This window comes from Perca flavescens, chromosome 3 (genome assembly GCF_004354835.1).
Source record: "Perca flavescens isolate YP-PL-M2 chromosome 3, PFLA_1.0, whole genome shotgun sequence".
NCBI lineage: Eukaryota > Metazoa > Chordata > Actinopteri > Perciformes > Percidae > Perca > Perca flavescens.
The window spans coordinates 41,357,504-41,379,451 of NC_041333.1; the positions used below are offsets into that span (position 1 = coordinate 41,357,504).

The 21,948-nt window shown below is 43.6% G+C and overlaps 3 protein-coding genes across 3 annotated transcripts; all 3 read left to right on the forward strand.

Annotated features, from left to right (window-relative positions):
• Window positions 1-200: 200 nt before the first annotated feature.
• On the forward strand, window positions 201-2,262 carry LOC114553024 (olfactory receptor 142-like). The gene is made up of 2 exons (XM_028574118.1): window positions 201-1,094; window positions 2,206-2,262. The coding sequence occupies exons 1-2, from the start codon at window positions 201-203 to the stop codon at window positions 2,260-2,262; spliced, it is 951 nt and encodes a 316-aa protein (XP_028429919.1).
• A 9,191-nt stretch (window positions 2,263-11,453) lies between these two features.
• On the forward strand, window positions 11,454-12,380 carry LOC114553025 (olfactory receptor 11A1-like). The gene has a single exon (XM_028574119.1). It carries the CDS (start codon window positions 11,454-11,456, stop codon window positions 12,378-12,380), a length of 927 nt encoding a protein of 308 aa, XP_028429920.1.
• A 2,663-nt stretch (window positions 12,381-15,043) lies between these two features.
• Window positions 15,044-15,970, forward strand: LOC114553026 (olfactory receptor 11A1-like). Its single transcript, XM_028574120.1, has one exon. It carries the CDS (start codon window positions 15,044-15,046, stop codon window positions 15,968-15,970), a length of 927 nt encoding a protein of 308 aa, XP_028429921.1.
• The last annotated feature ends 5,978 nt before the right edge of the window (window positions 15,971-21,948 follow it).

The window sequence follows — 21,948 nt, forward strand, 5'->3', positions numbered from 1 at the left end:
GTGTCTCCGCTCAGTTGGGAGGGGGTCACAGTGAGACTATAGCAGGTGAGCGAATCAACGCTAGATTTATCCAATCCATGTCTCAACCTGTGTTACACTGAGGTGTATTTTATATTATTGATATCTTTTTATTATTATTTGATGTTTTGTCTATCCACTAAACACTGTTAACAATCGCTTCAACAACCAAAAGAATAATCATGATCAACTCTACACAGGTTTCATATTTCAAACTTGGTGCCTACTTTGACATCGGGGTTTTCAAATATTTATATTTCATGATTGTTATGTCTTTATATATGTTAATAGTTTGTGCTAATGTTTTGCTTATTGTGGTTATATGTATGAACAGAAGCTTACATGAACCTATGTACCTTTTTCTGTGCAGCCTGTTTGTAAATGAACTGCTTGGTAGTACAGGGTTGTTTCCATTCCTTCTGGTTCAGATCCTCTCTGACATTCACACTGTTTCTGCTTCTCTTTGTTTCCTGCAGATTTTTTCTGTGCATTTCTATGGACATGTAGAATTCTTTACCTTAGGAGTCATGTCTTATGACAGATACCTTGCTATCTGTTATCCCCTGCAATATCACACACGTATGACATCTAACAAGGTTGCCGTGCTTATTGCGTCCGTATGGTTATACAGTGTACTTCATATTGTTGTCATGATGTCTCTGAGTGTCCCCTTACAGCTGTGTGGGAACATGATTCAAAAAGTGTACTGTGACAACTACTCAATCGTTAAACTGGCATGCTTCGACACAACCGTCAATAACATACATGGACTTGTATACATGTTTACAGTAATATTTGCTCTTATAATTCTCATTATTTACTCCTACATGAGGATTCTTAAAGTGTGTTATTCTGGTTCCAAACAGACCAGACAGAAAGCTGTCAGTACCTGCACACCTCACCTTCTTTCCCTGCTCAACTTTTCTTTCGGGGCTTTCTTTGAAATAGTACAAGGCAGATTTAATATGAACAGTTTACCCATCATGTTACGCATTTTTCTGTCATTGTACTGGCTTACGTGCCAGCCGCTCTTCAATCCTGTAATGTACGGACTGAATATGTCCAAAATCCGTAACGTATGTAGAAATCTTGCTTTTGGTAAAAGAATGTAGAACAGGCCTATAGAGCTGGACGATGTTACCTAAAATCACGATTAATTGAACATTTGACCCTGATGATGATTAATGAAAGATTTTTGATTTTTCTTTATTTTTTTCACGGACGAGGTTTGTACTGTAAACATGCTCAACTATTAGAGGAATGATTTTATTTCTAATGAAAGAGTGCATATCTTAACTTTGTGATGTCAAAATACTTAAAGGCAACACAGATGACATGTTATTGGCTATTTACTGAATATTTCCAACAATTGCAATCACAGCACACGTTGTTTGAAAAGAAAGTTAAGAAAAAGTCACATTTTAGTTTTAATGTAAGAAGCAAGTTTCCCTAAAAGGTAGATAATAAATCACTTGCATTTTCTTTGCAAACAAAACAAATGATTTGAAATATTGGCATGTTAAAAGTAAAACACAGGGCTCTTGATTGGGGGAGCAGAGTTCATGTCAAGGAAAGGTTGATAAGACTTTCATCCAGGAAACGAATGTTCGAATACTTCCTTGTTGTTTTGGCATCTAAACTCAACTGTTGTCACCGACGGTTGTGCTTTGTTATGGTTTTTCTGCTTAACTCATCTATAACGGCTGCTTTTGGTTATTCAGGACCACCTCCACCCTGGACATCACTGGCTCAGTCTGCTTCCCTCTGGAAGAACAAACTGATTGAAAAGCAGTTTCTTTCCATGGGCCATCAGAACACTCAACAAACATACAAACCATTAACTTACCTTTATTATCCAAAGTGCAATAATATTACAATAATCATACATCATGTGCAATATTTTACCCGTCCCGTCCTGTTAAGCCCGCTACCCGTAGGTAGATTCTCTCCTCTCTCCCTCCCTCTGTCTGTCATAATTGCAGGAGTGGAGTCTGGTATGTGGTAGTCAGGCTTCCAGCTGCTTCTCACCCATCACAATCAACCTCTGCTTCATATACCGGGTCATTCCTTCACTCTGCGTCAGATCATAGACAATACTACAGGTAGTCTCGCTCCAGATAAACCTTTGCCTATCTGTTTAGTCTACTTGTATGTTTTCCTGTCCTGATCCCTTCTCTTGTGCCTCAGCTACTATTGGAACCTGACTCCTGCTACCAGAACAACCACCACTGGACCCCCCGCTAGCCAGCCTACTGTCTCTCTCTGATGGACCCACTCTTTCCCGGAATTCACCTGACCTGTTCTCCACCCTGGAAACCTGGACTTGACACTTGAGTACTTTGAATAAAACCTTTTAAATTCACACTCTTGGCTCTGCATCTCTCTGAATTTGGGTTATGTTTAGCATTCAAACCTAACAGTATCTGACCTCAAAATGAACCCAACAGACCCAGCCCACCCCTGAAATCACGATACACTATTCAAGACTATCTCCGATAACAGTCAGATGTTGCTCAATCAGGTCCAACTCCTCACGAATCAAGTATCTCCCCTAACCATTCAAGTCATGGCATGCAAGCCACCTCTCCCTCTGGTCCGTCTGCTTTGCTTGCTCCGCCAGCGCAAATTATAGAGCCTTTTGTTCCTACTCCTGAGCGTTACGGTGGTAACATGGGAACCTGTGGCGATTTCCTTACACAGTGTTCTTTAGTTTTTTTAGCAACAGCCACTACCCTATGCCACTGATAGATCCTGTATCACTTACTTAATTAACTCTACTATCGTTTCTGCCCTTTCCTGGGGATCTGCAATATGGGAGAGTCAGTTAGCTGTGTGCGATTCCTATTTGGCATTCACCACAGAGATGAGGAAGGTTTTCGATCACCCAGTATTGGGTAAGGAGGCTGCTAAGTGTTTGTTGTCTATTTGGCAGGGATCACACAACATTGCAGAGATGGCGGTGGAGTTCTGGACTCTGCCAGCGGTGAGTGCCTGGAATGATGAGGTGTTGCAAGGAGTGTTTATTAATGCTTTATTTGAGACTTTGAAGGATGAACTTGTGTCACATGATGAAACTTCTACGCTGGTTAAACTGACTTCTCCAGCCATCAGGTTGGATAATCGCATTCAGGAGCGCCGCTGTGAGAAGACGGCCAGCCCCAGGTTACCTGTCTGTCACCTATCAACTCCTCCCCGCCGTTTTGCTCTGGAAGCGGACGAGACTCCCCGAGTCCCTACGAGCAGTTCCGAACCCGAAGCCATGGAGGTGGGCTGTGTACAATTGTCCTCTGAGGAGCGTGCACGCCGCATTAATGCTCGATCTTGCCTTTACTGTGGTGAGGCTGGTAATTTTGTCTCTTCCTGCCCAGATAAAAGGGTCGGCTCATCATTAATGGGAAAAGTTTTGGTGATTTCGGCTCCAGACCTCCCTCCAGTGGCAGTCCCGGAGTTTCCCTGTCAGTGCGCTTATTGACTTTGGTGCTGATGACAATTTTTTGCATCGTGAATCGGCCCAAGAACTGGACATTGAGACTGTTCCCCTTGACTGTCCACTGCAGGCTATGGCCCTTAATTAGATTAGATTAGATTCAACTTCTCCGTGAACCATCACCTTATCGTGGTGGAGAGGTTTGTGTGTCTCTGTGAACCTGAGGGCTGTGTTGTCTGGAGCTTTGTGCTTCTGGTAGGGTCTCCCAAGGCAAAGTGGTCTCAGGTGAGGGGCCAGACAAAGAATGGTTCAAAAACCCTATGGAAAAACAAGGTAGAGATGGAGTGACCCTGCCCGGAGGAAGCCGGGGCCCCCGTCTGGAGCCAGGCCCAGATGGCGGGCTCGTCGGCGAGCGCCTGGTGGCCGGGTTTTCCACGGAGCCCGGCCGGGCACAGCCCGAACAAGCTACGTGGCTCCCATCTCTCCAGCCCATGGGCCCACCACCTGTGGGAGGAACCGCTGGGGTCGGGTGCGCTGCCACATGGGTGGCAGTGAAGGTCAGGGGCCTCGACAGACCAGACCCGGGCAGCAGACGCTGGCTCTGGGGACGTGGAACGTCACCTCTGTGGGGAAGGAGCCGGAACTGGTGCGGGAGGTGGAGCGCTACCGGTTAGATCTGGTGGGGCTTACCTCTACGCACAGTCTCGGTTCTGGAACCGTACTCCTGGATAGGGGTTGGACTCTTTTCTTCTCCGGAGTTGCCCAGGGTGTGAGGTGCCGGGCGGGTGTAGGGATACTCACAAGCCCCCGACTGAGCGCCGCTGTGTTGGAGTTTACCCGGTGGACGAGAGGGTCGCCTCCCCACGCCTGCGGGTTGTGGGGGAAAACTCTGACTGTTGTTTGTGCATATGCACCAAACAGGAGTTCGGAGTATTCGGCCTTCTTGGAGACCTTGACTGGAGTCCTGCATGGGGCTCCAGTGGGGGACTCCATTGTTCTGCTGGGGGACTTCAACGCACTGCGTGGGCAATGATGGAGACACCTGAGAGGCGTGATTGGGAGGAACGGCCTCCCTGATCTCAACCAGAGTGGTTGTTTGTTGTTGGACTTCTGTGCTAGTCATGGATTGTCTATAACAAACACCATGTTCGAACATAGGGATACTCATAAGTGTACCTGGTACCAGAGCACCCTAGGCCGAAGGTCAATGATCGATTTCATAATCGTTTCATCTGATCTGAGGCCGTATGTTTTGGACACTCAGGTGAAGAGAGGGGCAGAGCTGTCAACCGATCACCATCTGGTGGTGAGTTGGGTCAGGGGGTGGGGGAAGACTCTGGACAGACCTGGTAAGCCCAAACGTGTAGTGCGGGTAAATTGGGAACGTCTGGAGAAGGCCCCTGTCCGACAGACTTTCAACTCACACCTCCGGCGGAGCTTTTTGTGCATCCCTGTGGAGGCTGGGGGCATTGAACCCGAGTGGACAATGTTCAAAGTTTCCATTGCTGAAGCTGCGGCGAGGAGCTGTGGTCTTAGGGTCTTAGGTGCCTCAAGGGGCGGTAACCCACGAACACCGTGGTGGACACCGGTGGTCAGGGAAGCCGTCTGACTGAAGAAGGAGTCTTTCCGGGATATGTTATCCCATGAAAGTTTAAGGTTATGCTGTGAAAGAGGCAAAGCAGCGGGTGTGGGAGAAGTTTGGAGAAGACATGGAGAAGGACTTTTGGTCGGCACGAAAGTGCTTCTGGAAAACTGTTCGCCACTTCAGGAGGGGGAAGCGGGGAACCATCCAAGCTGTGTACAGTAAGGATGGGACACTGTTGACCTCAACTGAGGAGGTAATAGGGCGGTGGAAGGAGCACTTTGAGGAACTCCTGAATCCGACTAATACGCCCTCTATGTTAGAAGCAGAGCTGGAGGATAACGGGGGATTGTCGTCGATTTCCCAGGCGGAAGTCACTGATGTAGTCAAACAACTACACAGTGGCAAAGCCCCGGGGATTGATGAGATCCGTCCAGAAATGCTCAAGGCTCTGGGTGTGGAGGGGCTGTCCTGGTTGACACGCCTCTTCAACATTGCGTGGAAGTCTGGGACGGTGCCAAAGGAGTGGCAGACTGGGGTGGTGGTTCCCCTTTTAAAAGGGGGACCAGAGGGTGTGTGCCAATTACAGGGGTATCACACTTCTCAGCCTCCCTGGTAAAGTCTACTCGAAGGTGCTGAAAAGGAGGGTTCGGCCGATATGGTCGTGGAACAACGGACCAGCTCTTCACTCTCGCAAGGATCCTGGAGGGAGCCTGGGAGTATGCCCAACCGGTCTACATGTGTTTTGTGGATTTGGAGAAGGCGTATGACCGGGTCCCCCGGGAGATACTGTGGGAGGTGCTGCGGGAGTATGGGGTGAGGGGGTCTCTACTCAGGGCCATCCAATCTCTGTATGACCAAAGTGAAAGCTGTGTCCGGGTTCTCGGCAGTAAGTCGGACTCGTTTCAGGTGAGGGTTGGCCTCCGCAAGGGCTGCGCTTTGTCACCAATCCTGTTTGTAATATTTATGGACAGGATATCGAGGCGTAGTCGGGGTGGGGAGGGGTTGCAGTTCGGTGGGCTGGGGATCTCATCGCTGCTCTTTGCAGATGATGTGGTCCTGATGGCATCATCGGCCTGCGACCTTCAGCACTCACTGGATCGGTTCGCAACCGAGTGTGAAGCGGTTGGGATGAGGATCAGCACCTCTAAATCTGAGGCCATGGTTCTCAGCAGGAAACCGATGGAATGCCTTCTCCAGGTAGGGAATGAGTCCTTACCCCAAGTGAAGGAGTTCAAGTACCTTGGGGTTTTGTTCGCAAGTGAAGGGACAATGGATCGGGAGATTGGTCGGAGAATCGGCGCAGCGGGTGCGGTATTGCATTCAATCTATCGCACCGTTAGACGAAAAAGAGAGCTGAGCCAGAAGGCAAAGCTCTCGATCTACCGGTCAGTTTTCATTCCTACCCTCACCTATGGTCATGAAGGCTGGGTCATGACGAAAAAAGAACGAGATCCAGGGTACAAGCGGCCAAAATGGGTTTCCTCAGGAGGGTGGCTGGCGTCTCCCTTAGAGATAGGGTGAGAAGCTCAGTCATCCGTGAGGAGCTCGGAGTAGAGCGGCTGCTCCTTTGCGTCGAAAGGAGCCAGTTGAGGTGGTTCGGGCATCTGGTAAGGATGCCCCCTGGGCGCCTCCCTAGGGAGGTGTTCCAGTCACGTCCAGCTGGGAGGAGGCCTCGGGGAAGACCCAGGACTAGGTGGAGGGATTATATCTCCAACCTGGCCTGGGAACGCCTCGGGATCCCCCAGTCGGAGCTGGTTAATGTTGCTCGGGAAAGGGAAGTTTGGGGTCACACCGGATAAGCGGACGAAGATGGATGGATGGATGGATAGATTCAACTTTATTGTCATTGTGCCGAATTCAAGTACAAAGACAGCAAAATGCAGTTTGCATCCAACCAGAAGTGCAAAAAGAGCAGAAAAGTGCAATGTGATATACATGTATAGACAGGTGGTGCATAGGCTGGACAAGAAATATATTGCAGTATTATAAGAGCAGCCCCATGTTGGCTGAGTCCTGCAGCGGCCGGGGTTCGAATGCGACCTGTGGCCCTTTGCTGTGCGTCATCCCCCATCTCTCTCCCCCTTTCATCTCTATCCACTGTCACTATAATAAAGGGAAAAGCCCCAAAAAATAATCTTAAAAAAAAGTGTATATGTAGGATGAATAGTATGAAAAGCAGTAAAATATGGCTATGTGTAGGTGTAATTACAGTATGTACATTTGTAAATAAATAAATAGAACCGCATGGGTGGGATAGGGTAGTGCAAATTGTCCGGGAGAGGGCCTTAGTAGGTTAACCCTTGTGTTGTCTTCCTGTCAACCTTGAAAAAAACACTTTTTTTCAACGTTTTTGCTTTTTCCAAAATTTTAAATTGTTACATTTTTCTTCTACACATGTTCAGTGCTTATGTCTATGTCCCATATTTTCTGACATACATTTTCAGTGCTTATTTCTACGTCCCAAATTTTCTGATATAAAACAAAAATTGAAAACGGGTCAATGTGACCCAAAGTCAACACAAAGATTAATTGTCACCAGAATGCAGAGCAAGAGTTCAGTAGGGTGACAGCCGGAGGAAAGAAGCTTCCTCTGAATCTACTGGTTCGGGTGTGGAGAGACCTGAAACGCCTCCCGGAGGGTAGTGGGGTGAACAGTCTGTGGTTGGGGTGGGAACAGTCTTTGATGATGCTGCGCGCCTTATGCAAGCATCGCTTGCCCTGGATTGCTTCGATGGAGGGGAGCAAGGAACCGGTGATGCGTTGTGCAGTTTTCACCACCCTCTGCAGTGCTTTCCGGTCATGGGCAGAGCAGTTGCCATACCAAACTGTAACACAGTTGGTGAGGCTACTCTTGATGGTGCAGCAGTAGAAGTTCACCAGGATCTGAGGAGACAGGTGGACCTTCTTGAGAGACGCTGATTGATCTTCGTTACACTGAAACAGCAGTCTAACTTTTCATGATGTAAAGTCCATTATTGGTTTATTATTTCAATACGAGACCAAACACGTTTTTCCCAAGTGTGCAACCCTTCTTTGGATCTGAGGCCCAGTCGGAGGTCAACGGGCCGAAACCAAACCGGACTCCACAGGAGCACAAACAATGCAAACAGTAATTGTTGCAACAGCAGAGTGTCCTCCCTTGATGCAGAGTGTGCTAATTGGCCTGTTAGTGGAGCTGCTTCAAGCCTCCAGAGTGTCCAAGTGTCCACAGATGCCTCTGGGGTCTGGCCTTGTGTTGTGGTACAGATGGAAATAACTGCTGCTGTTGTCGATGGCGCTGACACAGAAAGAAGATCTGCCGGGGCTCATTACTGTCAAACAATACAGTAAACATGACGAAATCACACATCAGAGTCCCCACTGCCCACTCTCTGTTCACCATACATCTCACTGTAGAACAAACAATGTCATACATGTTTACGATCGTTTGCCTGTAGAGAAAATAAAGTTTTCACTGACCTTTACCTGGTTGATGTAATATGTTAGTGTTTGAGCATCATTAAGTTCTTGTAGGATTCACATATTTCCATGAAGTTTTATTCTTATCGCAGTGACACAGAAGACACATCGGCCATGAACTCTGCACTCCTCTGCTCATCTAAAGATACAGGACAATGACAACGTGTGTGTTACATCAAGTACAATGGCTTTCCGAGTGCAGTATATCGGATTAAAAATGTATGTCTTGATGACGACAAATTGGCAAATGGAAATAGTTTTCATATCAAGTTGAATGTGAGTTAATATCAGAAGAAAACAGGAAAAAATCGTAGCCCTAGCACAGGTTAAACATGACAGAATAAGCTTCCGTGTTAAATGTTCTTTATTTTTGTAAGATTTTGTGGCCATTTTAGGCCTTTATTTGACAGGACCACTGAAGTCATGAAAGCAGAGATAGATAGGGAATGAAATGCAGCAAAGGGCCGCAGGTCTGAGTCGAACCTGTGGCCGCTTCGTCGAGGAGTAAACCTCTATATTTGGGCGCCAGGTGAGCTACCAAGGCACCCTTTTAAATGTTCTTGAATCAATGCTATTACCCTCTTTCTATTTATCAGTCAAAACAGATGCAAGTCTTTGTTCAGTATGTTACAGAATGTAACAGATTCACAACAGTAACCTTGTTAAGACAAATGCTATAGAATGAAGTTTATTATTATTCTTCTCTCTAAGTTTAACAGCAGACACATTTAACTAGTTTTTATCACATTTTGAAAAGAGCTCCCAGATACAGACTGGTATGTCACAAACTTACAGTTAGATTACATCCCTCCCCTATTCCCCTACTTCCTGCTCTGTGTGTGTGTGTGTGTGTGTGTGTGTGTGTGTGTGTGTGTGTGTGTGTGTGTGTGTGTGTGTGTGTGTGTGTGTGTGTGTGTGTGTTAGCAGCCGTTTACTTTAACTTCCCCTGTGTTGTGATGCAGATGTTTCCTCCAGGTTAAACTTTTGGTAAGTGACACTTTTCAGCTGATTTCTGATTTCTGTTAGTTTCATCAAACTGAGAAAATTGGTTTGTGTTGAAGAGTTTAGCTCTGTTCTAACAGTTAGCTGTTAGCCACCATGTTCAGGATCACCAGCTGCCTTTAGCAATGGGAGCTAACCATGTATGGAACTTATTCAAAATCAATATTTCACTCAAATGTAGCATTGCTAAAAAAGTGAGAAAGGACTGAAGGTGATCTGTTAGTGTGAGGACAAAATCCAAACCTCTTTGATATTATTGAAAGTTTGAAGTCTTGCTAGGAAAGTTAAATCATGTTAACGTTAGGCCTGGCAAACTCAATTCCTTTTAAGGATTTGGTTTATTCTGAGTCACTCACAAGTCACTAAATCGCCGAAAGGAAACTCAGTCCTAGCCCATTGTCTCTAACCACTACCATTTAGTCACAGGAAAGAAAGCATTTAGAGCCAGACTGTTTATTTATTTCTTAACTTAGTGTAGCCTAAGCAATATATTTTTTTTTTAATCGAGCAACCTAATTTTGATATGCTACATCTATACACCAAACCTATAACCAATAAGCATGTTATTTCAGAAGTGAAAGAACGTGGATTTGCTGTTCACCCTGACTCGAGGGGAGACTTCACTCACTCGTCGGCTGATTCGACTGACTCAAGGAGTCATGAGTCCCGTGGTCTGCAAGCCGAGGCGAGCTTGCAATGTTTTGGACTGTCTGCTTGACTTAATTGCATTTTAATATACAACATTTATACACCAAGCCCAGTATGCCTAGCTAGGCTACGTGCAGAACATTGTATGTTATTTCAGAAGTGAAAGAATGAAAGAAAGAGACTTCACTCGCTGTACAGATCCACTCAATACAACATAGCCGGCTGATTTGCGCGACTGACTGAGTCCTTGACTGAGTGCCATGGTCTGCGAGCTTGCAATGTTTCTGGCTCTGAGTCTGCGGGTCGGGAAGTTCCTATAACCTGTACCTATAACTCTGTCGCTTGAGTTGACTTGTGGAGTTGTGTTGCCTACGAAATTGTAAATTATAAAGCTTTTGGCAGCTAAGATGGCTAGAACTAGTAGTAGCTAATGTTGCTAAAGGTTTGTATGTGGGGCTGTTATCATTTTAGATTGAATTGTAGTATGACTCAACTGATCCGAGTTAATGATACTAGAGACTCGCAACTCATGAGTTAATTTAAAGACACGGGTGAAAGATCCGAGTGAGTCACGACTCAAACAGGTTTAGTGAACGTTGTCACCAACCAATTCTCCCTCCATCACCAAACAGGAAGCAGCAAACCGGGTAGAGCCAGTGATGTTCATGGTTTCATGGCGCTGTGTTATTGTGTAAATGTGTTATTTCTTTCAAGCATCACTTAGAAACAAGCACCTACTCGTTGCTACAACGAGCAGGTTCTCTGATAATGAGGTCAGACTGCTGCTGTGGGCGTCTCCTCACTGGAAAAGGTTAAAAGACGTAGAAGCATAGTTTGAGCTCAGTTAGGACGGACTCACAGTCCAACAGAAGCAGATGATTGTTAGGATTCAGGCAATATCATAAACTGATGTGTAATGTCTTACCTTTAGCATTACAACACACACTTGGGGAATGGTAAGTATGAGGAATTAATTTCTCTGCTGTTTGCTGATTGAATACGGTTTGTGATCAATGCTTTATATGTACACAGTCTGAAGAAAGCTTTAAAGGTTTAACTAAACTTTCAGAAATCCTTTGAAGTTTCTGGAAGTGTGTGTGATGTGTTCATGTTTTATTTACAGATTTAAATGTCTTTTAAAATTGAGGGAGGGGAGTAGATGTTTAAGGCCATTTGTGGGTTTTTTGTTATTTATTCTCAATTCATGTTTTTGCCTAGAAGAATGTTAAATTAAACTTTGTCAGCCTTATCATATTTATGATGAAGTTTTCTTGTAAAATGTTATAATGTTTGTTTTTCAGAGTCAGGAGGATCATGGTAAACGCTACGCAGTTTTCATTTTTTACACTAAGTGCCTATTTTGACACTGGGGTTTTCAAATATTTATATTTTATTATTATCATATCTTTATATATTGTAATAATTTGTACCAATCTGTTGCTGATTGTGGTTATCTGTATGAACAGGAGCTTACATGAACCTATGTACCTTTTTCTGTGCAGCCTGTTTGTAAATGAACTGTATGGTAGTACAGGGTTGTTTCCATTCCTTCTGGTTCAGATCCTCTCTGACATTCACACTGTTTCTGCTTCTCTTTGTTTCCTGCAGATTTTCTGTTTGTATACATATGCAAATGTAGAATTTTTTACCTTAGTCGTCATGTCTTATGACAGATATCTTGCTATCTGTTATCCTCTGCAATATAACACATGTATGACATCTAGCAAGGTTGCCATGCTTATTGCTCTAACATGGTTATACCCATTTGTTGGAGTTGCTGTCTTGATATCTTTGAGTGCTCCTTTACAGCTGTGTGGGAACATCATTAACACAGTTTACTGTGATAACTACTCTATTGTCAAACTGGCCTGCTCTGAATCTAGAGTCAATAACATTTATGGACTCATTTACACTTGTCTTGTAGTCTTTGGTCCTCTCAGTTTAATCCTTTACACGTACATCAAAATCCTTAAAGTGTGTTTTTCTGGTTCTAAACAGACCAGACAGAAAGCTGTCAGTACCTGCACACCTCACCTCGCTTCTCTACTCAACTTTTTCTTTGGTTCTTTTTTTCAAATATTACAGAGCAGGTTTGATATGAGTAGTGTACCCATGATGTTGCGAAATCTTTTGTCATTATACTTTCTGACTTGCCAACCAATTTTTAACCCTTTAATGTATGGACTGCAAATGTCTAAAATACGTAGCTTATGTAAAAGTCTTATCTTTGGTAAAACGTAAAGTAATGCTTAAGAGACCCCTGTCGATACATTATTTGGAAAGTGATGTAGAAACTAGAAATAATGGCCATTGTTGAGGTTAAAAAAGTTAAAACAATGCTGATCTTTGATATCAATGTACTTTTATGTTTTGATGCATTCACTATGTACGCTGCAGGAGAGTTAGGCAGGAAAACTGCATCCCAATCAACATCCTGCCCTCTGCAGCTTATTGTGCTAATTAGATCATGTACTGTACATATGTCACTTAGCATACAGGGGGAAGCTCTTTGTTCACACGTCACGAAATAACGCCGTCTTTTGGGCAATGATGGAGCAATGGGGAGAGTTTTTATCCAAGGAACCATCCACAACTTCAAGGGAATATATTGGTGAAACTTAGAAATGTTTGGGACTGTAAAATGGGAATCCACAAGGGAGAAGCATCTTTTCAGTCCGCTGTAGCGTTAAAACTAGTTTTTGTCATGCCATTTTCTTATCTTTTTGTTAGTATTCATTGAACTAAGCCTCTCTTTCCTCAAAATTCAAGAAAATACAACACCATCTGCGAGAAGTTGAGTTGTGAGAACTGGTGAAGAAACAGGCAGGTGTTTTGACGAGTGACCAGCTAATGATACCTCACCTTTCACCATCTCAGCCCCATACCTCTGGAACTCCCTACCGATATACATATGTAACGGAACTGACCTGGACACATTAAAATTACTTATCAAAGCCTAACACTTTAGATAAGCCTTAACCATGTAAAAACATGAAATGTCACCTACTGTTATTTGCTGGTTTTACTGTTTTACTTGCATTTAATGTGCTTCATTGTAAAGTGTCTTTGAGTACTGTTAGAAAAGTTATGCTTACTTCATTTTATCGTTAAACTATTTGCATGAAGTCTGTGTGCAAACTATTTCTGTCTCCCATGAGATAATCATGAGAGCCACTGACCTTGTGAAAAGCACAAAATGCCCCTGAGGGCATGTACAGGAGACACCGGGCCTGACCAGAGATAAAGACAGTATCTCTTTTGTAATATTACTCCCTGATTCTTATATAAAGACACTGTTGTCAACAAATCTTAAGTAATTTTTCTCTACTTACTGTACCGGGCACAGTTGCTTGATCTGGCGGGAGGTTGAGAGCTCCGCGGCAGACAGCAGCTGCTCCTCCTCTGACCAGGAGCAGAGCTTCATCTTGTTGTGCCGCCATTCCCCGGGACAGAAGAGTCACCGGAAGAGTTTGATACTGGACTCTGGACTAAGGTTGGGTATCGTTTGTATTTTTACAATTCCAATGCCGAACCGGTACTTTTAAAACCATTCCGATTCCTAAACCGATTCTTGAAAAACTGAAAAATGACATCAAAGTAAGGCCTTTACATCCATTTTGGTGAGCCCAGAGGGAAAATATGGCATTTTAAAAGTAGCCTATGTTTACGGTAGCTAGCTAATGGGAGATTACAGAGAAAGTGTGATATTTTTACGTCTGTTTTGGTGCGACAGAGGGAAAATATTTCAGTGGACACGTGGAACCGAAATGAGGAACCGAAATTTGCATTCTAATCCGGTCCGATTCCTACCGGTTGCTTAGGAACAGGTTTCATAGTGGAACCGGGTTTTGGAACACAACCCTACTCTGGACAATAAAAGTTAGATTCCATTAGCCCCTACTTAGCAATGCGTTCAGGTCCAGTCAAAACAATGCAGCGCTGGCTTATCGGCGCCAGACGCATGTCTAAATTATAGCAGCTGTCAACGAGAGGGGAGTTGACTGCTTGAAATCAAAGACTTTTATGTGCTAGTGATTAAACTTTGACGCTGGCTAACACCTCTTTGGGGGTGAAGGGGCGCCAAATATGTCGATATGCAGGAAAAGCCCTTTCATTATTATTGTTTTGCTTTTGTATAAAACATTCTTCATTCAGTATGAACAATATTACTTGAATTATTATTTCTATTATTAATACTGAAAAATTATTTAATGATTTCTTGGTTATCATAAATAGTTGCCATACATTTTCTGTTGATTGACTATTTGATTAACAACTACAGCCATGAAATGGGAAAGAAAGAATCAATTCATGTTTGTTTATATTTTTTTTACTGACCTATGTTGTTTAACATGCTTAGTGTTACGAAGGATAGAGCGGACTGAAATGCAAGGCACAAACGGTAATACATTTACTGAACAAACTCAAACTAGTGAGGAACTCAGGAGCAGAAACTAGGAGGGCCAAGAAGCTCGGTAGAAGTAGAAGTAGAAGTTCAGACGTCAGTTAGATGTGTCATGTGGTAATGAGGTCAGACTGCTGATGATCACACCCTCTGACTTGAAAAGATTTAAAAGAAGCAGACACAGAGTTTCATCTCAGTCACAAAGCAGTCACAGCATGACTGCAGCTGGACAGCTGATGAATGGAAATATTCATGTAATGTCATGAACTGTTAAATAAGGCAAATGGTAAGTTTGGAGAATCTGTGTTATTGTAAGAATTGATGTCTTTACTGTCTGCAGGCTGAATATTGCTTGTGTGTTAATGCAGTGAGTCCAGAATGAGCATAAATGTTACATCTAAACTAGTTTGATTTCTGCATATCTCCAACAAAATGTAACATTGTCAAATGTTCATCTTGTGCAAACTTGAAAAGTTGTGTTGTGATCCAAACTCCAGTTATGATAAACTCTACACAGGTTTCATATTTCACTTTTGGTGCATACTTTAATATTGGGCTCTTTAAGTACGTATTTTTCCTGATTATTATGTGTTTTTATGCTTTAATAGTTTGTGCCAATCTATTGCTGATTGTGGTTATCTGTATGAACAGGAGCTTACATGAACCTATGTACCTTTTTCTGTGCAGCCTGTTTGTAAATGAACTGTATGGTAGTACAGGGTTGTTTCCATTCCTTCTGGTTCAGATCCTCTCTGACATTCACACTGTTTCTGCTCCCTTCTGTTTCCTGCAGATTTATTGTTTGTATACTTATGCAGCTATACAATTTATTAACTTATCCATCATGTCTTATGACAGATATCTTGCTATCTGTTATCCTCTGCAATATAACACACGTATGACATATAAAAAGGTTGCCATGCTTATTGCTCTAACATGGTTAGTCCCATTGATTGGAGTTGCTGTCACAATATCTTTGAGTGTTCCTTTACAGCTGTGTGGGAACATCATTAACAAAGTTTACTGTGATAACTACTTGGTTGTCAAACTGGCCTGCTCTGACACCAGAGTCAATAACATTTATGGACTCTGTTACACTGTCATCTCCATCATCATTCCTCTCCTTTTAATCCTTTACACTTACATTAAAATCTTTAAAGTGTGTTTTTCTGGTTCTAAACAGACCAGACAGAAAGCTGTCAGTACCTGCACACCTCACCTCGCTTCTCTATTGAACTTTTCTTTTAGTTGTTTATTTGAAATATTACAGAGCAGGTTTGATATGAGCAGTGTACCCATGTTGTTGCGAATTATTTTGTCATTATATTTTCTGACCTGCCAACCAATCTTTAACCCTTTAATGTTTGGTTTGCAAATGTCTAAAATACGTAGCCTATGTAAAAATCTTATCTTTGGTAAAACGTAAACTAATGCATAAGAGCCCCCTGTCGATACATTATTTGGAAAATAATGTAGAAACTAGAAATAATAGCCATCTGCGAGAAGTTGATTTGTGAGAATCAGTGGAGAAATAGGCAGGTGTTATTGGTGAGTGATCAGCTAATGATACCTCACCTTTCACCATCACAGCCCCCCCTCTGGAATTCCCTTCTTCTTATTATTACACTTATCAAAGACCAAGACTTTAGATAAGCCTTAACCCTGTAATAAAATAAAATGTCACCTGCTGTTATTTGCTGGTTTTACTGTTTTACTTGCTTTTAATATGCTTTATTGTAAAGTGTCTTTGAGTACCCTGAAAAGCGCTATATAAATAAAATGTATTATTATTGTTAATCCAAGGGCAGGGGGAAATGGATACAGCATAGTATGGTGATATTTTTCATTGCAATACCATATTGATACACAGAAGTCAGGTATTGATCATTTTCAGCAGGGGGTGCTGGGGTGCTGGGGTGCATAGTATCTTTAGATGTAGAGTCTAAAGGTACTTTGTTACACTGGCTCTGTATTCTGCAGACCACTCACTCACCCCTCCCCTCCATGAAGTACAGCTGAGCTGACGGTGTACAAACTATATCCCAGTATAGGGCCTTCTGCACAGCGAACTCCAAAAACCAGCCATGAAAAAAGTAGGCCTATCTAAATCTGTGTGAATACATGCATATAAACTAAAATGTTATTTATATAGTGGGACATTCTAAAATGCTTAACGTGAAAAAGCTTAATGTGGTTTAACGTACCTAAACAATTATCAGTGATCACCAAACTTCTCTCTAATATTGCTCCTAAAAAAAACTGAAAAAAAAATAAAATCAAACCCAATTATTATGGACTTTATCTGATATTAAGCATTTCTGCTTCACATTTTCAGCAGGGCAGAGGAGCGGCTGTGGGTTGACTGTCCACGGTTCTCATGGGCTTTATAAGTCCTAACGTGAAAAAACTTAACGTGGTTTAATGTACCTAAACAACGATCAGTGATCACCAAATTTTTGACAGTTTCAGTGGTTATCACTGCATGAAAAGTGGGATTTTCGTCAGTAAGCGGCACTGTAGATTGTCGTGGAACTTCAGGTTTACGACTGTACCCCCCTCCCTCTAATTCTAGGGAAGGCTTTAACATGTAAATGAAAATGCTGTGAGCTATACAAATGCAAATCAGGGTAGCAGCAGGGGGAGTTTTACCCCAGGTGACATTTTTCTAAAAGGTATCAGGCTCGTTGGAGATGAGCTGCGCCTCGCCTGTAAAGTAGACGAGAGCAGGCGGCAGCAGCGGGGGGCGGTGACAAAAGTCCGCTCTCAAGTCGGACAGTTTTCCAGCTGATTCCAGCAGCATTCAGGCTGAACAGGAAGTGACAGAAACACTGGTGGTCCAATTCCGATTTAATAAAATGTTATCAGACCCATATATAAGCTCCTACACAGTCTCCAGTTGATTTTATTATGACAGAGTAGCTGTCAAAACTCTCTACATGTGATCTGTTGCTGATTTTAATTACCAACAGACTGTAAATGATCTGTAATCTGAACAGATTTAGTCTCTATGACTTCTAAACATAACTATCAGGTGTTCTGTTCAGAATAAGCTTTTAAATCAGACAAATCACAGTTAAAATCCCTCCGATTCATAATCAATAAAAAGTTTATATAAAACGTCATCATGTTGAGTCGATTCTGAACCAATCAGCTGTTCGATCAGCTGAGAGGCCGGCGTTTCCCAGCATGCCCTGGGTCCGCCTGCGTCCGCCTGGCTCTTGCAGTTGGTGAAAAGCACCAACAGTTCTGCGTCTCAGAACTGCGGCCGCCTCGGTCTCGTGAGGTCATCGTTGCCCACGTGTGCATGACGTCAGAGCAAGTTGGGATCAAGTCGGACAAGAATCTAACCGACATGCATTGGGCGGCGATCGCCGGTGATCGATTCTGCGCAGATCTGGCTCATCTCCAACGAGCCTATTAGCTTCATTTTAAGAAAATCTTCTTATTTTTTTTTATTTAACCTTTCTTTATTCAGGGAAGGTTCACTGAGAGGCAGCCTCTCTTTTGCAGGAACGCCCTGATCACATTCACACAGTTCCACATTCAGACCTGGAAGCTGCCCAGTACAACCCCAGTCTGATCTGCTGGCCACTGAGCAGCTCCACTGGAGCAGGTTGGGGTTAAGGGCATTATTGTAGACTCTTCAATTTTAGCTTGAATTGATTTATTTAATGAAAGTATGATTAATTACTGTGTATGTCATTAGCAATGACCAATGTTATGTAAAAAAGCCATAACATTACCCAAATACCCAAAATAGTTTATTTCAACCATTAGTTTAAATCAGGCTCTGCCACAAAGGTAAAATGTGCATTCCATGATTCATTCCCAGTCTCCTAGAGCTCAACCACTGTGCATAGTGACATGACTACAGTCTTTGGTCTTGCTCATCCAACATTGTCTGGTGGAATGGAGACAGAGGCTCCACTGTACAGTTTTCTAAGAGAAGTCTTTCTGCTGACACCAAAACACTGGGCTTCACATAAAGCATATCAGCTTTGTCATTGCATGACAAGGTCCCAACCATTTCTCTTTTTAAAATACTGGCAAATTCAGCACAATGTTCACATGTCCATGGCATATGAAGCTGTTGGCTCTGCTGAAATGGCCTCATAATCTAGACTTCAATTGTTAATTAAGCTTCCCCAGAGTTCCATTAAAACTCACTGTAATTCATCTCCACACCAGTGTGTGAGCTGTTCGCGCCCTGCTAGTTAATCTGCCCCTCTTTGTCTCTCTCTATCACTCTGCCACGCCCCCTACCCCCGCCTTCACTGCTTCCATTTGAAAAATAGTGGAGGGAGATGAGTCCGAGAGTTAGAGCAAAAACTTCCAAAGTATGGGAGTATTTCAGGCCAACTGGTAAAAGAGTTGTCTGTACACGCTGTCAAACTTCACTTGGAAACACACAGGAGTTGCTCAAGACGTACGGAGCGTTTTCTCTCCTCCATATCACCTCCGGGGCTCCATAAAGATGCGCCCACAGAAAAGGAAAATACAATGTAAGTATATGATTATTAATGAAACGGTGAGCTAGTCTGTACCGTTTAGTAACTCTTGAGAAGTACAATGACTGCCTCTGGATGTTAAACAGGCTACTTAGAATTGGCAGTAAGGTTTTAAACCCCACCATGCACGAAAGTGTAAACACGAGCAGAACAGCTGTGTGCCTGGCAGCGCCATTCATTACAGAGCTAAGCGGGTGAGTTGCTTTAAAAGTGACATGACGGGACAGCACGCAGGAGCTTCAGGTAGAAACAAGCAGATGTGGCATCGCGGGCAGAAGCTGCGAAGAGCTCAGCTCTGAGTCGGTCGAGAAGAAAAGAGGGTAAGATTAGATCCGTTTTTGGTCAATGTGAATATTTTTCAGGTGCATTCATAGATGTGTTGTGTCCATAAGCATCGTGCAGTACTGATTGTCTTGATTGATTTTACAGCTGCTGGAAGCAAGACAGTGTGCTGGTTGCGGGTGAGGTGGACATTCGTTAGTGCGCTACCATAGACCTGATGATCCGAAATACAGGACAACGCACCACAGACGTCTGCAAAATAGACCGAATTCAGACAGAATGCCGCAAGTTACCTACAGCTCCGAGGCAGCCGCGGGTTAGGCGTCGACTGTGCTGTAGGATTTGGCTTCTTGTGAGCGTGGGATATTTGTTGTGTGTGCTGTGTGTCTCCCATGCTTTGTACATAGTTTTTTTTTCTGATTGCGTTTGTGTTTTGTGTTAATAAAGCTCTATCTTGGAATAAACATGTTCCTGGCAAAGCATTTTCATTTCAGCTACCAGGTTCCTCTCCTGTGGAACCAGCTCCCAATCTGGGTTCGGTGTGCAGAAACTGTCACCGCAGTTAAGAATGAACTTAAAACTCTCCTCTTTGATAAAGCTTATAGTTAGGGAGTGAGGAGTTGCAGCATCCGCCTGCTTCTTTTCAGAGTCGTCAGATTAATGTATCTGCCGGAGCAACATAAAACCTTTCAGACCTGACAACGCCACCTCCTATTGAGGGTTAGGAGGAACCCTTTGAACCCTTACTATATTAATTAGTATGTTGGGTGGCCAACTCAGATTTTCCCCTGACAGGGACAATTTACAGGAGGCAAATATTGTACAAAAATAAGTTTGGTTTTATTACAAAAAGTTTTAAAGATTTCCAATTAAAAAATGGCAATTTGACAGAATAATAAAACAATAAATTAGATGTCAGATACATGTGGTCTTACTCTCCTCAAAGTAGGAAGGTCGGGTCGGCACGCGCACACCACTCCGGGAGACGACTGCGGGAGACAGAAAGAGGAGACTGAAGGCCCAGCACCGACAAGGACATGCACTACACGCTTATTTCTACACGATTCACTACAAAGTATCATGCAAATCACTACAAAATATCATGCAAGTCACTACAAAATCTACAGGGGCTACATACACACCGTAACAGAGTGTCACCCAGTGCAGTCTCACCAGGAGGAGGCAGTGTGTCGACACGGACCCAGCCTTTTACAGGATCAAGCTGTGAGCATACATAAATTGAGGAGAGAAACCTATGTCAAAACTTCCATAAAAAGTATATCTAAAGACCACTTGTAAATGAAATCACAAGAAAATAATCAACCAAGGCAAATAACCAAAAGAAACAAAATGGTAAAATAACCGTAGAAAACCGTGACTGGACTGGTCCCCCTTTGAGAAAACAAACATACATTAGTGGCCAGTCACAAAGTCACAAAGTGTCTTGCAAATAATTTATTAGCACATTAATAGTAAAATATAGGAAAAATATAAGCCTACTTTGCAAGGACACAAACTCCTATAGCACAGTTAATGCAGGAGGAGTATTTTCCGGAGCTCTACAGCCACAGCAGCTCATTTGTCAGTGGTAAACTGAAACATACAAAGAAACTACAAGTTGAAAAACATTCTATAAAAGTAGCGCATGGCTTGCAGTGGCATAAGCAACACAAAAAGGGTAAAATTTAGCTGAAATATTCATTGCTACCACATGGCTAAAACAGCTGATAGGCATTACCGTCAATCTGCCCCAGTTCACTCCGTGAAGGACGGGAACTCGTGCCTGGCTATCAACCTAGTGGGACCAAAATCAGAAATCAACCTTAAGCTGTACTTGCTCCCCAAATTACCGCAGTCAAACATTTTCATACCTGGAGAATCAGGAGAATCCACACAAATGCAGTGCACTCAGTGAGAGGCAAGGGGACTAATGACTACACCTGGTGAGCTTTTTATCACTTCCTGATTTGCAACCGGTCACATTACCACATGCACATATCAGCTGGTTTCCCACATTAATAATATAACAAAAGTAGAGGGAGGCAGGCCAGTACAGCCCGATCCGGCAGGGGAGAGTTCTAGCCCGACAAGGCTCCTCTCCTTAAACTGCCTGTCTCTCTTAGTTACGCTGTTATAGTTCTAGACTGCCGGGGGACTTCTTTCCTTTGACACACTGAGCTGCTCTCTCCTCTCCCTCTCCATTTGTGTGCATCCTGTCCCAGAAATGCTTTTTACTAATCTAACACTGGGGAGTTGACTCCCTGAAGTCCTTATGTTATTTTCACCCAGCATATTTCCTTGGAGTACATTGGCACCAAGATCCTGGTTGCAGCTGTTGCCGTGGTCCTGCTGCACTCCCTGCTGAGCTCAGCGGTGCCCTGCAATGTCATGCTGCTTCCTGCTGAACCCTGCGGCTTCCTGCTGAACCCTGCAGCTTCCAGCTGAACCCTGCTGCTTCCTGCTGAACCCTGCTGCTTCCTGCTGAACCCTGCTGCTTCCTGCTGAACCCTGCAGCTTCCTGCTGAACCCTGCTGCTTCCTGCTGAACCCTGCTGCTTCCAGCTGAACCCTGCTGCTTCCTGCTGAACCCTGCTGCTTCCTTCTGAACCCTGCTG

Excerpts from the sequence above, each read along its gene's own strand:
- LOC114553024 (XM_028574118.1), top strand. The coding sequence starts at position 201 with ATGATCAACTCTACACAGGTTTCATATTTCAAACTTGGTGCCTACTTT. Across the intron at positions 1,095-2,205 it reads ATATGTCCAAAATCCGTAAC|CTACTATTGGAACCTGACTC; the intron begins GTATGTAGAAAT and ends CTTGTGCCTCAG.
- LOC114553025 (XM_028574119.1), top strand. The coding sequence starts at position 11,454 with ATGGTAAACGCTACGCAGTTTTCATTTTTTACACTAAGTGCCTATTTT.
- LOC114553026 (XM_028574120.1), top strand. The coding sequence starts at position 15,044 with ATGATAAACTCTACACAGGTTTCATATTTCACTTTTGGTGCATACTTT.